Source organism: Entelurus aequoreus, linkage group LG13 (assembly GCF_033978785.1).
Source record: "Entelurus aequoreus isolate RoL-2023_Sb linkage group LG13, RoL_Eaeq_v1.1, whole genome shotgun sequence".
In the NCBI taxonomy this organism is placed as follows: domain Eukaryota; kingdom Metazoa; phylum Chordata; class Actinopteri; order Syngnathiformes; family Syngnathidae; genus Entelurus; species Entelurus aequoreus.
Genome location: NC_084743.1, coordinates 53,985,516 through 54,000,471, shown reverse-complemented (window position 1 = coordinate 54,000,471; position 14,956 = coordinate 53,985,516). Strand labels below are relative to the sequence as shown.

Below are 14,956 nucleotides of genomic sequence, written 5' to 3'. Positions count from 1 at the left end.
AGCGACCAAAAGTTGCGAACTTTTTCGTCGATGTTCTCTACTAAGTCCTTTCAGCAAAAATATGGCAATATCGCGAAATGATCAAGTATGACACATAGAATGGATCTGCTATCCCCGTTTAAATAAGAAAATCTAATTTCAGTAGGCCTTTAAATCGGTCCGCGGTGCAAATAAGGTTGAGGACCCTTGTTCTACGGCACTGATTCCCAACCAGTGCACCCCATAGATCGGAGCAACAACACTCACAGGCCTCTAAGAATGAGAGGTACTTGAAATGAGAGCACCGCTTGCTTCTGTCGCACCACAAACAGGATGGGACTCTTCAGGTTTTGAGACAGCACGTCCACGGACACTCGCACTCCCTCCGTCTAGAGACCAAACACCCAAAACAACAATGACTTGACACATTGGTGGCACACATTGTTCTGGCTGACAGTGGTGTATACCTTGTTCCTTGAGACGGTGTGATTGAACGCGTAGATGGTCTGGTTTTCGCTGGTAACCGTGTCGTTGTAGGTCATGTCAAACTCGCCGTCTCTCTGGATGACGATATGTTTACTCTCCTCAAATGTCCCGTTGCCACAAGTCAACTGGGTCACGCATGACCAGCACAACAGGACGACCAGCCCTGGTCGCCACCAGCAGTCAGCAGCTCCAAAATGGGTTTTATAGCGAGATTTCCAAAGACTACTAAACAGCATTTTGTCTTCTAGAAGTCCCTTCAGTTGTATAAAAGCATTGAAATGACTCCACAGTAGCAGTAAACGGGTCAAACCGTGTCAGGTCCAGTCATGACAATACCTGCCAGCAATATGGCTCCACAGTTGTCCCAAACACGCTCCAGTCGGTCCACTTTAAAGTCACAAGTTCCGACACAACAACGTGTTATCAAAACCGCGTTTCCTTTCCTGTGAAAGTAAGCCAGCCTGACGAGGGACCACCATGTTGTTGTTGTGCTACGGCTAGCATTGTTAGCCAGCTAGCAGGTCCATGTTTTGAGGTGGAAGTCCGACGACGTCTGTGGAGGAAAAGCAGCGCAGCTGTTAGGACCACGTGATGTGTCCGGGTGTCACAATCTGGCGTGGCGTCGCGACGGTGCGTGTGATAGTTGAAATAGTGCGTGATCTTCAAGCCATTCTCTGCTTTCCATCTGGGAGAAATACATGTGTCAACAGCGCCCTCTGGTGTGGCAAGGTTGATAATACTCGGTCCATTTCCGTCTAGTTTTTTCCACATACACACACGCGCACACATGCACATATCCATCCACCCATCCATCCATAATCTACCGCTTGTCCCTTTTGGGGTAACGGGGGGTGCTGAAGCCTATCTCAGCTGCATTCATCCATCCACCCATTTCTACAGCTTGTCCCTCTCGGTGTTGCGGGGGTGCTGGAGCACACACACACACACACACACACACACACACACACACACACATATATATATATATATATATATATATATATATATATATATATATATATATATATATATATATATATATATATATATATATATATATATATATATATATATATATATACGTTATATCAGGAAAAAACACAGAGGGGAAAAAAAATCCCTTGAAGAGCAGGGAAACCTGCGAAACAGGCTTGTAGGGATGAATTAGCCTCTGTGTTTTTTCCTGATCTAACGTGTATTCCGCTCTACCCCGGTATTGAGCACTAACACAAAAACCTCGACTATATATATATACACTACCGTTCAAAAGTTTGGGGTCACGTTGAAATGTCCTTATTTTTGAAGGAAAAGCACTGTACTTTTCAATGAAGATAACTTTAAACTAGTCTTAACTTTAAAGAAATACACTCTATACATTGCTAATGTGGTAGATGACTATTCTAGCTGCAAATGTCTGGTTTTTGGTGCAATATCTACATAGGTGTATAGAGGCCCATTTCCAGCAACTATCACTCCAGTGTTCTAATGGTACAATGTGTTTGCTCATTTGCTCAGAAGGCTAATTGATGATTAGAAAACCCTTGTGCAATCATGTTCACACATCTGAAAACAGTTTAGCTAATTACAGAAGCTACAAAACTAACCTTCCTTTGAGCAGATTGAGTTTCTGGAGCATCACATTTGTGGGGTCAATTAAACGCTCAAAATGGCCAGAAAAAGAGAACTTTCATCTGAAACTCGACAGTCTATTCTTGTTCTTAGAAATGAAGGCTATTCCACAAAATTGTTTGGGTGACCCCAAACTTTTGAACAGTAATATATATATATATATATATATATATATATATATATATATATATATATATATATATATATATATATATATATATATATATATATATATGTATATATATATATATATATATATATATATATATATATATATGTGTATATATATATATATATATATATGTATATGTATGTGTGGGAAAAATCACAAGACAATTTCATCTCTACGGGCCTGTTTCATGAGGGGTTTCCCTCAATCATCAGGAGATTGAGGGAAACAGGCCCGTAGAGATGAAATTGTCTTGTGATTTTTCCCACACATACATATTACGCTCTACCACGGTATCGAGCACTATTTTTTTGGATAATCTAATTAAGACATATATATATATATATATATATATATATATATATATATATATATATATATATATATATATATATATATATATATATATACATATATATATACGTTTGTTGTTAAATGTATGTTTGCATAAATGGCATTAGTTTATATATATATATATATATATATATATATATATATATATATATATATATATATATATATATATATATATATATATATATATATATATATATTTATATGTATATATACATTTATAAAAATGTGTGTGTGTGTGTGTGTGTGTATACATACTACTTCATGGTTCCCATGTAAATGTTATATATATATATACAGTATATATATACAGTATATATATATACACGTTTGTTGTTAAATGTATGCTTGCATAAATCGCATTAGTTTTCATTGTACACTGTTTTTTTCTCTATTTTTAATTTAAATTTTTTTGTATTTCATTCTTCTTTGTGTTGTACTGTAAAAAAAAAAAAAAATGGGTTGCTGCAGCAAATGAAAACATTTAATTGTATAAATAAAAAATGTTTTGCCCTTAGATATTTGTCCTATGATTTATTCCGAATCTAATCATGCTAAAAAAAATTAAGGCAGAATCTCAAAACCATTCAATACTCTTTATTGTGTTTCGAAAAATCCTTTTAACAAATTTTCTTTTTTTACTTTACGTTTTTTGTATTTTATGATTATTTGTGAACATGGAGTTGTTGTAGCTAAGGATCATTGCATTTGAATATTGTGTATTTATATTGAGAACAATCATTTTGGCCTAAAATATATTTTTGTTTTTTATTCTTCTTTGTAAAAATGGAACTGCAGTAGCAAATAGTCATTTACATTGAAATATTCCATCCATCCATCCATCCATCCATTTTCTACCGCTTGTCCCTCTCGGGGATGTTTATTAATAATAGCAACATTTTTGCCCTGAATTATTAGTACTGTGTTTTATTTTGAATCCAATCATGCTCAACAAATTAAGACATAATTTCAAAATCATTCAATAATATTTTTATTATTAAGAAAAATCATGGCAACAAATCAAATATAGTTTATAATATTGTTTGGATTGGCAAACCGGGGTGGTGGTTCCTCTCTTCAAAAAGGGGAACCGGAGGGTGTGTTCTAACTATCGGGGGATCACACTCCTCAGCCTTCCCGGTAAGGTCTATTCAGGTGTACTGGAGAGGAGGCTACGCCGGATAGTCGAACCTCGGATTCAGGAGGAACAGTGTGGTTTTCGTCCTGGTCGTGGAACTGTGGACCAGCTCTATACTCTCGGCAGGGTCCTTGAGGGTACATGGGAGTTTGCCCAACCAGTCTACATGTGCTTTGTGGACTTGGAGAAGGCATTCGACCGTGTCCCTCGGGAAGTCCTGTGGGGAGTGCTCAGAGAGTATGGGGTATCGGACTGTCTGATTGTGGCGGTCCGCTCCCTGTAAGATCAGTGTCAGAGCTTGGTCCGCATTGCCGGCAGTAAGTCGGACACGTTTCCAGTGAGGGTTGGACTCCCTTTGTCACTGATTCTGTTCATAACTTTTATGGACAGAATTTATAGGCGCAGTGAAGGCGTTGAGGGGATCCGGTTTGGTGGCTGCAGGCTCTGAGCTTTTTGCAGATGATGTGGTCCTGATGGCTTCATCTGGCCAGGATCTTCAGCGCTCACTGGATCGGTTCGCAGCTGAGTGTGAAGCGACTGGGATGAGAATCAGCACCTCCAAGTCCGAGTCCATGGTTCTCGACCCCCGGAAAAGGGTGGAGTGCCATCTCCGGGTTGGAGAGGAGATCTTGCCCCAAATGGAGGAGTTCAAGTACCTCGGAGTCTTGTTCACGAGTGAGGGAAGAGTGGATCGTGAGATCGACAGGCGGATTGGTGCGGCGTCTTCAGTAATGCGGACGCTGTATCGATCCGTTGTGGTGAAGAAGGAGCTGAGCCGTATAAGGCAAAGCTCTCAATTTACCGGTCGATCTACGTTCCCATCCTCACCTATGGTCATGAGCTTTGGGTCATGACCGAAAGGACAAGATCATGGGTACAAGCGGCCGAAATGAGTTTCCTCCGCCGGGTGGCGGGGCTCTCCCTTAGAGATAGGGTGAGAAGCTCTGTCATCCGGGGGGAGCTCAAAGTAAAGCCGCTGCTCCTCCACATCGAGAGGAGCCAGATGAGGTGGTTCGGGCATCTGGTCAGGATGCCACCCGAACGCCTCCCTAGGGAGGTGTTTAGGGCACGTCCGACCGGTAGGAGGCCACGGGGAAGACCCGGGACACGTTGGGAAGACTATGTCCCCCGGCTGGCCTGGGAACGCCTCGGGATCCCCCGGGAAGAGCTGGACGAAGTGGCTGGGGAGAGGGAAGTCTGGGCTTCCCTGCTTAGGCTGCTGCCCCCGCGACCCGACCTCGGATAAGCGGAGGAAGATGGATGGATGGATGGATTGTTTTTTAGTATATATATACTGTATAAATAGATTTGATTGACACTGTCAGGCATTTAATCATATATTTTTAGTTTAGTTTGTATAATGTTTTTCATAAATGTAGCTTGGAAAAACTTAAAAGTGGTCCAAAAGCCAAAACAAACATTACCAAATGCACACATACAATATTTATACAAAACATTATTTACCAACAAAACAACCTAAAAATGCTAAAAGCAAACTAATGACCCATAAATACTCATGAATAAGATGAAATATGATAAAAACATCATATATTTTATATAGTTTGTCATAGTGACAACAATGACATGGACTACAGGGAGGAGGTGAAACATCTGGTTGACTGGTGCAGAACCAACAACCTGGTCCTGAATGTCAACAAGACCAAGGAGATCATCGTTGACGTCAGGAAGCACCAGTCCAGCCACGCTCCACTCTACATCAACGGCACAGCGGTGGAGATAGTAAGCAGCACCAAGTTCCTGGGGGTGCAGATAACTGACAATATAACCTGGTCCCTACACACCGGAGCTTTTGTAAAAAGAGCTCAGCAGTGCATGCACTTTTTGCGTCGGATGAAAAGAGCACAGCTCCCTCCCCCCATTCTCACCACATTCTACAGAGGCACTATAGAGAGCCTGCTGACCAACAGCATCTCTGTCTGGACTGGAGCCTGCAATGCCTCAGACTGAAAGTCTCTCCAGAGAGTGGTGAGGACGGTGGAAAAGATCATCAGGACTCCTCTTTCTCCTATCCAGGAGATCGCAAAAAGCCGCTGCCTGACCAGGGCTCAGAAAATCTGCAAAGACTCCTCCCACCCCCACCAAGGACTGTTTTCACTGCTGGACTCTAGAAAGAGGTTCCGCAGCCTCCGAAGCAGAATCTCCAGGTTCTGTAACAGCTTCTTCCCTCAAGCCGTAAGACTCTTGAACGCATCATAATTAAATTATCCCCTCAACTCCCCCCAAAATTGATTAACTCGCTGGAATAAAAAAGACAATATAACATACATCCATAAACGTGGACGCATGTGGAAAAGTGCAATATATTTATCTGTACAGTAATCTATTTATTTATTTATTTATATATATTTATATATATTTATTTAGTTTATATATATATATATATTTATATATTATTTATATATATTTATATATTATTTATATATATTTATTTATTTATACATGCACCCTATTGCTTTTTTATCCTGCACTACCATGAGTTTATGTAAGGAAATTTCGTTCTTATCTGTGCTGTAAAGTTCAAATTTGAATGACAATAAAAAGGAAGTCTAGTCTAGTCTAGTATTTACTGCTTATGTACAGACTCAAACTATTCCTATTTTTTTTCTTAATAAATGTTTAATGTATATTTTAAATGTCATTTTTAGTTATTAAATTCCTTATTAGCATGCCTTCTATCTTTGTGTATCTGTTGTTACTCCTTTATTATTTACTCTTCCTATGAGAATATGTTTTAATTGCCAAGATGCAATACCTTCTTTTACCACATAGTAGTGCTGTTCACAACATTATTGTCGAGGCGCAATACATTATACCAGTGGTGTCCAATTTTTTTCTGCAAAGGGCTACACACTGAAAAATCAAAAATCATGTTCAAAACCAATACTATATATAGATTTGTTTAACCTTCAGGGCTACCCTAATGTGTGGTCCCAAAATTATAAAAAATAACTTATATGTATATATATTTTTAAATTCAACGTTTAATAATCTATATTAACTTTAGCTCTATCTGTCGATATAAAGTATTTTTTTAATATTTCATACATTTTTGTCAAAAACTTGCTTTTCATGGTAAAAACACAAAGTATTCAATATTTCTTCGCCCAAAAAATGTTCAAGTGGAATATTTGATGTGATGTAATTGTAGCCTTTAATAGGTCAATAATTGTGTGAATGCTTCACAGAGTTCATAGTTATGCAATTCTACACCAAAATGCATCTATTTATTATTATTGTGTGAATGCCTTTGTTCTATACCAACAACACATACATTCATTGTGTGGACATAAGATTCTACACCATTTTTCATCTATTCTTTATTATTGTATGAATGCCATGTCACATTTTCCAACCAATTCCAACCATTCCACCATCAAAACATTTCAGTAATCAGGACAACAATCTTACCTATTTTATTTTTCCTAAAAACTTGAACTTTTTGTCAAAAACCCACAGAATATCTTCCCCAAAAAATATTTCAAAGTGGAATTTTTGATGTGACTCAATTAGAGCCTTGAATAGGTCAATAATTCATAACAATGTTCGATTCATTATTAGGTTATGAGCGATGACAGCAAAAAACAAAAACAAAGCATTTGTTATTAGAGTCAATATTGACATTTGTTGTCGTTACATTTGCTCTTTTATTCCACTTTTTAATGTTTTTTTTAGTGTAATTTTTATAATGTTCCAAGGGCCGTTAATAAAATAGCTGCGGGCGGAGTCATGACACACCCGACTCATCGTGTAAATAAAAACTTCTCCCAATCGGCGTATTACGGATACGGCAACAGCAGAAGTCAGACTGATTTGCAGGTGTGTAATTTGTTGTCAGTTTATGCACTGTGTTGGTTTTGTTCTTTGAACAAGGTGATGTTCATGCACGGTTCATTTTGTGCACCAGTAATAAAACATGGTAACACTTTAGTTAATTAGTTGCTTATTAACATGCAAATTAGTAACATATTGGCTCTTATCTAGTCATTATTAAAGGCCTACTGAAATGCAATTTTCTTATTTAAACGGCGATAGCAGGTCCATTCTATGTGTCATACTTGATCATTTCACGATATTGCCATATTTTTGCTGAAAGGATTTAGTAGAGAACATCGACGATAAAGTCCGCAACTTTTGGTCGCTGATAAAAAAGCCTTGCCTGTACCGGAAGTAGCAGACGATATGCGCGTGACGTCACAGGTTGTGGAGCTCCTCACATCTGCACATTGTTTACAATCATGGCCACCAGCAGCGAGAGCGATTCGGACCGAGAAAGCGGCGATTTCCCCATTAATTTGAGCGAGGATGAAAGATTTGTGGATGAGGAAAGTGAGAGTGAAGGACTAGAGGGCAGTGGAAGCGATTCAGATAGGGAAGATGCTGTGAGAGGCGGGTGGGACCTGATATTCAGCTGGGAATTACTAAAACAGTAAATAAACACAAGACATATATATACTCTATTAGCCACAACACAACCAGGCTTATATTTAATATGCCACAAATTAATCCTGCATAACAAACACCTCCCCCCTCCCGTCCATATAACCCGCCAATACAACTCAAACACCCGCACAACACACTCAATCCCACAGCCCAAAGTACCGTTCACCTCCCCAAAGTTCATACAGCACATATATTTCCCCAAAGTCCTCAAAGTTACGTACGTGACATGCACATAGCGGCATGCACGTACGGGCAAGCAATCAAATGTTTGGAAGCCGCAGCTCATGCGTACTCACGGTACCACGTCTGCGTATCCAACTCAAAGTCCTCCTGGTAAGAGTCTCTGTTGTCCCAGTTCTCCACAGGCCAATGGTAAAGCTTGACTGTCATCTTTCGGGAATGTAAACAATGAAACACCGGCTACGTGTTTGTGTTGCTGCAGCCGTCCGCTAATACACCGCTTCCCACCTACAGCTTTCTTCTTTGCTGTCTCCATGGTTCATTAAACAAATTGCAAAAGATTCACCAACACAGATGTCCAGAATACTGTGGAATTTTGCGATGAAAACAGACGACTTAATAGCTGGCCACAATGCTGTCCCAAAATGAACGCTACAATCTGTGACGTCACGTGTAAACGTCATCATACCGAGACGTTTTCAGCAGGATATTACGTGCGAAATTTAAAATTGCACTTTAGTAATCTAACCCGGCCGTATTGGCATGTGTTGCAATGTTAAGATTTCATCATTGATATATAAACTATCAGACTGCGTGGTCGGTAGTAGTGGGTTTCAGTAGGCCTTTAAGTACAGCCTTATTATAACCCCAACCCTCTAAGCCTGGCCCTAACCTTCTAACCTTAACCGTAACCCTAACCAAATAACTCTAAATTAAGTATTTGTTACTCAGAATATGCTCCCCTAGTGTCCAAAAAACTCTAAATTAAGTCTTTGTTACTTAGAATATGTTCCCCATACTAAAGTGTTACCAAAAACATATAACTTTGTCTTGAATTTGAAAAAAAAAAAAAAACATTTTATTTTTCACTAAAGAAGGGTTCTGTGAATGCGCATATGAAACTGGTGGGGTTCGGTACCTCCAACACTGGTGTAAATGTATAATTTAATAATTGAGGTATAATTGTCTATCGATCAAAGATGCACATAAAAGAAAAAGAAAAATCTGGTCATTTTGCGACGTGTCGTTTAAATGTTACAAGTGCAAGACTCGTCTTATCTGCAAAGGGGCACTGGGTGATGTCAGCCAGAGCGATATTGCGCACTTCTCGTGTCGCCCTGGCGACCACAACACGTTCTTGCAGATGAGGTCATGTGTTACGCTCATCGTTTCCATAGTAACAACCTAGAGAGGGCGCTGCGAAGTAGCGCCGCACGTAAAAATGACGCAGGGCGGGGGTGTGCGCGCGCGCGCCCTGCGCAAGGCTGCTTGTTGTTCCCGCAGAGAGGCGAGAAGATGGCGGCCGTGTCAAGCGGAGGTGCTGCTGGGACTCCTGCGGCCGGGATAACGCACTCTGCCCGACCGACCCACGCCGGCATGGGCCCTCAGAACCGAGTCCAACCATCCTCCGGGCTGAGCCACCCCAGTCGTGCAAGCGCGGCCGCCGGGTGCATCGCCAATCCGGTCCAGACTTCGACCACCAGGCCCCCTCCTGCCCGAGTGGGCCACTACGAGATCGAACGGACCATCGGCAAGGGGAATTTTGCGGTCGTTAAACTGGCCACACACATCATTACTAAAGCAAAGGTAAGGCGAATACTAGTCAACGTAAACAGCAGTTAGTTGTCATTGTGTATTTGTCAGAGGTTTTTTTTGTTTTTTAAAACACACGGAGGACCAGGCTGGGGCCTTCAAGACACAACGGCCAGCTCGCTTTGGTGACACCGCTGCTGCTCGGGCTGCATTCAGTACCGGGCGTCCCGGGACACTGTTGACACATAAACGCACATAGCGACGACAACGCGGCCGTGTTTTTACACACACTAGGAACATAACATTGCCACAACGCAGTTCGAGTCGTGACTGGAATGTGGCGAGGCAGCTGAGGACGTAGAGAAGGTGCTGGCGGAGATCTAAGAGGAGAGCCCTCCCGCTGTAGCAATTAGCTTAGCATTAGCCGCGAATTAGCTGTTTGTTTGGACTAAAACATAGACGGGTGACAAATTGCACGCTATCGAAACTTTGTCTTCAACGAGCTTTTGACGTCTTCTATTTTACTTGAAATGTCTTGCCACTGGGGTGTTATTTTTTCTTTAAAAAAACAACATTGTCTTCTTAGTTTCATAAATAGTCATGCGAGGACACTGCAATCCAATCCAACTTCTCGAAGTTTCATCCAAATGTATTTTCTATAGCTTTTTGAAAAAACAGCTACTATGCGCTTTTTTGGAATTGTATTCATCATTCACAGTCCTTACGTCAGAGAAGTGCACATGTTGATTTTTTTTAATGCATTCCAACTAGGGCTGGGCGATATGGCCTATTTTTAATATCGCAATATTTTAACACCATATCGCGAAACACGATATATATCTCGATATTTTGCCTTAGCCTTGAATGAACACTTGATGCATATAATCACAGCAGTATGATGATTCTATGTGTCTACATTAAAACATTCTTCTTCATACTGCATTAATATATGCTACTTTAAAACTTTCATGCAGAGAAGGAAATCACAACTAAAAAAATCACTATTTTTTTCATACGGTGTTGATGTGGAAATGTTTGCCTCTGCATTTTGATGGTGTGGGCGTGTGGCACCATACGTAGATGTTGACATGCGGAGTAAGCACTCTTCATTCTCTAGCGGGTGACTTTTCAAATTATGCTACATATTACAAAGCTCTCAATTTACCGGTCGATCTACGTTCCCATCCTCACCTATGGTCATGAGCTTTGGGTTATGACCGAAAGGACAAGATCACGGGTACAAGCGGCCGAAATGAGTTTCCTCCGCCGGGTGGCGGGGCTCTCCCTTAGAGATAGGGTGAGAAGCTCTGCCATCCGGGAGGAGCTCAAAGTAAAGCCGGTGCTCCTCCACATGGAGAGGAGCCAGATGAGGTGGTTCGGGCATCTGGTCAGGATGCCACCCGAACGCCTCCCTATGGAGGTGTTTAGGGCAGGTGTTTAGGGCAGGTCCGACCAGTAGGAGGCCACGGGGAAGACCCAGGACACGTTGGGAAGACTATGTCTCCCGGCTGGCCTGGGAACGCCTCGGGATCCCCCGGGAAGAGCTGGACGAAGTGGCTGGGGATAGGGAAGTCTAGGCTTCCCTGCTTAGGCTGCTGCCCCCGCGACCCGACCTCGGATAAGCGGAAGAAAGTGGATGTATGGATGGCTACATATTAGTAGTAATGCTACTTTTTGTAGCAACGCTTTTGCTCCACAATTGACAAATTACGGTTGTCTGTTCGACATATTCCCACTTGAAGCCAAACCACCGCCAGACGATGGACCCCCTGCTGTTTTTTGGGGAAATTAATTATTCCTTAATTTGTTACCAGATTCGCACCTTCTCTCTCTTGTATTACCACTCGCACGGCTGCGATAGCATCACAGCTAACGTTACCCATGCTGCTACCTCTTTGCTGCGCGAGGGCGTATACGTATGTGACGTATGTCGTGACAGTATGTGACGTGTGTAAGAAGGTGCGCTTGTCTGTCTGTGAGAAGGAGACACAGGAAAGAGCGAGGAGAGCCTGTAGTGTAATGCCAGCAGCTAAAAGCAACTGCGTGAGAACGTATACTCGAATATCACGATATAGTCATTTTCTATATCGCACAGAGACAAACCCGCGATATATCGCCCAGCCCTAATTCCAACTCATAAAAATCTTTAGCAAAAGTCAGCTAACAATGGAGCCAATAGAAGTTGCTTGATTCCACCTATACAGCGCTCTAAGGCCCTGTTTACACTAACGTTATCCAGGGTAAATCCCACCTAACCTTATCCGTATACACACACAGCAATACCACCGCTTAAGACCCCCTCCGTCCGCCGGCGCAACGCAACCTAATACGCATGTGCGGAAAATGCGCACGTCATAGTCACCGCCAGTGTTGCTTTGTGTGCAAGTTCTTAAATTAAATGTAACTTATCTGAACAATATCCAGTGTTGAGGTATTTCAATTAACTAAAATCCAGTGCTGTGGGGCCCTATTGTAGTGAATCATACCTGATCATAAATTAATCAGATCTTTAATAAACACGCAAAAGTACACAATGTGACACAGAACATTTTATACAACAATCAATCTCAGGATCTAGATATCTGTTTAGGACACTCCTCACTCTTTTGCCTTCACCTTCATTGTCCATTCGTTTCTGGTGACTTTATATACTCTGGACCTAGACGTTGAGTCTGCGACATACATTGTGGACAATAACTTATAGTCTGCTTTGCCAGACCAAAAGCATTCACCGTTTTCCATAGTCTTCCCTCGACGACCAGGTAATACAAACCACACGCTACCTTTTTTATCACATCACGGGAGCCCGCATTCTCGTTGTCTCTCCTTCGACAAATGGACAAAGTTTTTCGGTAAGTAGAATCACAACTGACGTGGACATTCGAAAGTTCTCTTGCCGTCTAAGAAGTGTTGTATCCAAAATAGCTGCAAACGCTTTCTCTTAAAGTATTCATGTGTGATTTCCACAAGCGTCTACAAACGGAAGGAGAAACATGTGCATGTCTGGATGACTCGCCTTAATATTTCTGGAGATTCAAGAAATACATGGCGCACTTACCCGTGTAAAAAATTATCCAAGGAGGGGGACCTTAAATGATAGTTTAGTGTGGCTGAAACGGGGCTTAGGTTAAATAATTATTCGTTTAAGGGGTTATCCGGCTTAGTATAGACCAGGGGTCGGCAACCTTTACCACTCAAAGAGCCATTTTGGCAAGTTTCACAAATTAAAGAAAGTAATGGGAGCCACAAAAAAATTTTTACAATTTAAAATGAAAAACACCGCATAAAAAGCTTAAATGCTTTGTGCTATGTTAACCAGGGGTCTCCGACACACGCACCGGCACGCACTTTAATGTGGAAATTTGATGTTAGTGCAGCCCGCGAGTTTTGAATGAATGGCAAAATGGCGCTTGATAGCGTCATACTTGCCAACCTTCTCATTTTTCCCGGGAGACTCCCGAATATCAGAGCGTGATGACACTGCATTTGGCGCCCTCTACAGTCTGCCCTAACAGTGTACCTGCTCTACCACACGTAGAATGCAGTTTCAGCTTGCTCACGTAAGTGACAGCAAGGCGTACTAACTCAGCAGCCACACATCTTACACTGACGGTACCAATACCCAGAATCCCATGCAGCCCTAACTCTTCCGCTCAACCAACGCACGGAGAGGGGGGGGGGGGGTTGATGTGTGGGGGGATTTGGTGGTAGCGGGGGTGTATAATGTAGACCGGAAGAGTTAGGGCTGCATGGGATTCTGGGTAATGGTTGTGTTGTGTTTATGTTGTGTTACGGTGGGATGTTCTCCAGAAATGTGTTTTTCATTCTTTTTTGGTGTGGGTTCACAGTGTGGCGCATATTTGTAACGTAACAATGTTAAAGTTGTTTGATACGGCTACCGTCAGTGTAAGCTGTGTGGCTGATGAGTAAGTATGCTTTGCTGTCTCCTGTGTGTGCAAGTAATAACAACATGCAACATGTGGCTGGACTGGCAGGCTGTATGTAAATGCCATAGAGGACATTTACTGCAGTGCAATTAGGGCATGCCCTTTATTCAGTAACTCGAGTGTAAATAGGATTATTTATTCCCTGGGAGTAATCTATGAGAGGCACTGAGATCCATAAATCTCCTGGGAAAATCGGGGGGGTCGGCATGTATGTAGCTGAGCCGCATCAGAGTGGTCAAGGAGCCGCATGCGGCTCTGGAGCCGCGGGTTGCCGACCCCTGGTATAGACATAGCCTAAAAAACCTCAATCTCCAAGTATATACTGTATGTGATGTAGTAACAGGTATATTAAGAATAACATGTAATATTTAAATATTTTGATCATTTTAAAGTACAAGTATAATGGAATCTATATCTATTATCATACATATTTAGGCCAGGGCCGGTATTCGATAATTTTAATTTATCAACAAGTCGGTAAGTTTTCCAGCATCGATAAATCGCGATGTGCATGCTTCAAGACGACTCACGCTTTTCATCGCTTTCAGCAGCTGCACGCGTTTGTGCCATAGGGGAATGAAAAACGAATGAATCCTTGTGTCTTTCCATTAAGTGTCTTTGACACTTTGTGCGGCGAGGCGGGACTACCGGTACTTGGCCGATGGCCTCACACAGTGCAACAAGTTAGCTCGTGACCAACACATGTCGTAATAGTATTTGCAAATATGGACAAAATGATCACAAAACCAAATGTCCACGTGGAAATATTTCAGTTTAAACTTTTGGAACAAGATGTGCCAATCAACACAGAGGAGCCAGTTTGTGGAATGTGCTATTTTAAACACGACCACCTGACAGTTCACACTCACTTGCGTTTGGTGAACAAGGTGAGTGCAAACAAAACTGCGCATAATGGTGAGCGTCCCACATATAGTGCGGTTAAATACATCGCAAAAAACCTACTGCCATTTAATACTTTTGAAATACACGTTCATTGCATTCGAAAGGATATGCATTTTTATTATGTATTATCATTACATCATTGTTAATTTGGTCTCCAAAAATAATGGCAATAATATT

General features: G+C 41.6%; 2 protein-coding genes across 9 annotated transcripts in view; one reads left to right on the top strand and one right to left on the bottom strand.

Moving 5' to 3' along the window:
• sidt2 (SID1 transmembrane family, member 2) overlaps positions 1 to 1,204 on the bottom strand; it is a 33,790-nt gene extending 32,586 nt beyond the window's left edge. For 2 of the 5 annotated variants that reach the window (XM_062068043.1, XM_062068045.1), the window contains exons 1-2: positions 447 to 1,203; positions 247 to 368 (exon numbers count right to left, since the gene is read on the bottom strand). In XM_062068043.1, coding sequence (XP_061924027.1) covers positions 247 to 368; positions 447 to 701 — 377 coding nt within the window. In that variant the 5' untranslated portion in view covers positions 702 to 1,203. Of the gene's footprint in view, positions 1 to 246; positions 369 to 446 lie in introns of all 5 variants that reach the window. The other 3 variants (XM_062068042.1, XM_062068046.1, XM_062068044.1) reach the window with 3 other exon arrangements.
• An 8,442-nt stretch (positions 1,205 to 9,646) lies between these two features.
• sik3 (SIK family kinase 3) overlaps positions 9,647 to 14,956 on the top strand; it is a 67,255-nt gene continuing 61,945 nt past the window's right edge. For 2 of the 4 annotated variants that reach the window (XM_062068029.1, XM_062068027.1), the window contains exon 1: positions 9,647 to 9,983. In XM_062068029.1, the coding sequence (XP_061924013.1) occupies positions 9,693 to 9,983 (291 nt within the window). In that variant the 5' untranslated portion in view covers positions 9,647 to 9,692. The remainder of the gene's footprint in view (positions 9,984 to 14,956) is intronic. The other 2 variants (XM_062068030.1, XM_062068028.1) reach the window with 1 other exon arrangement.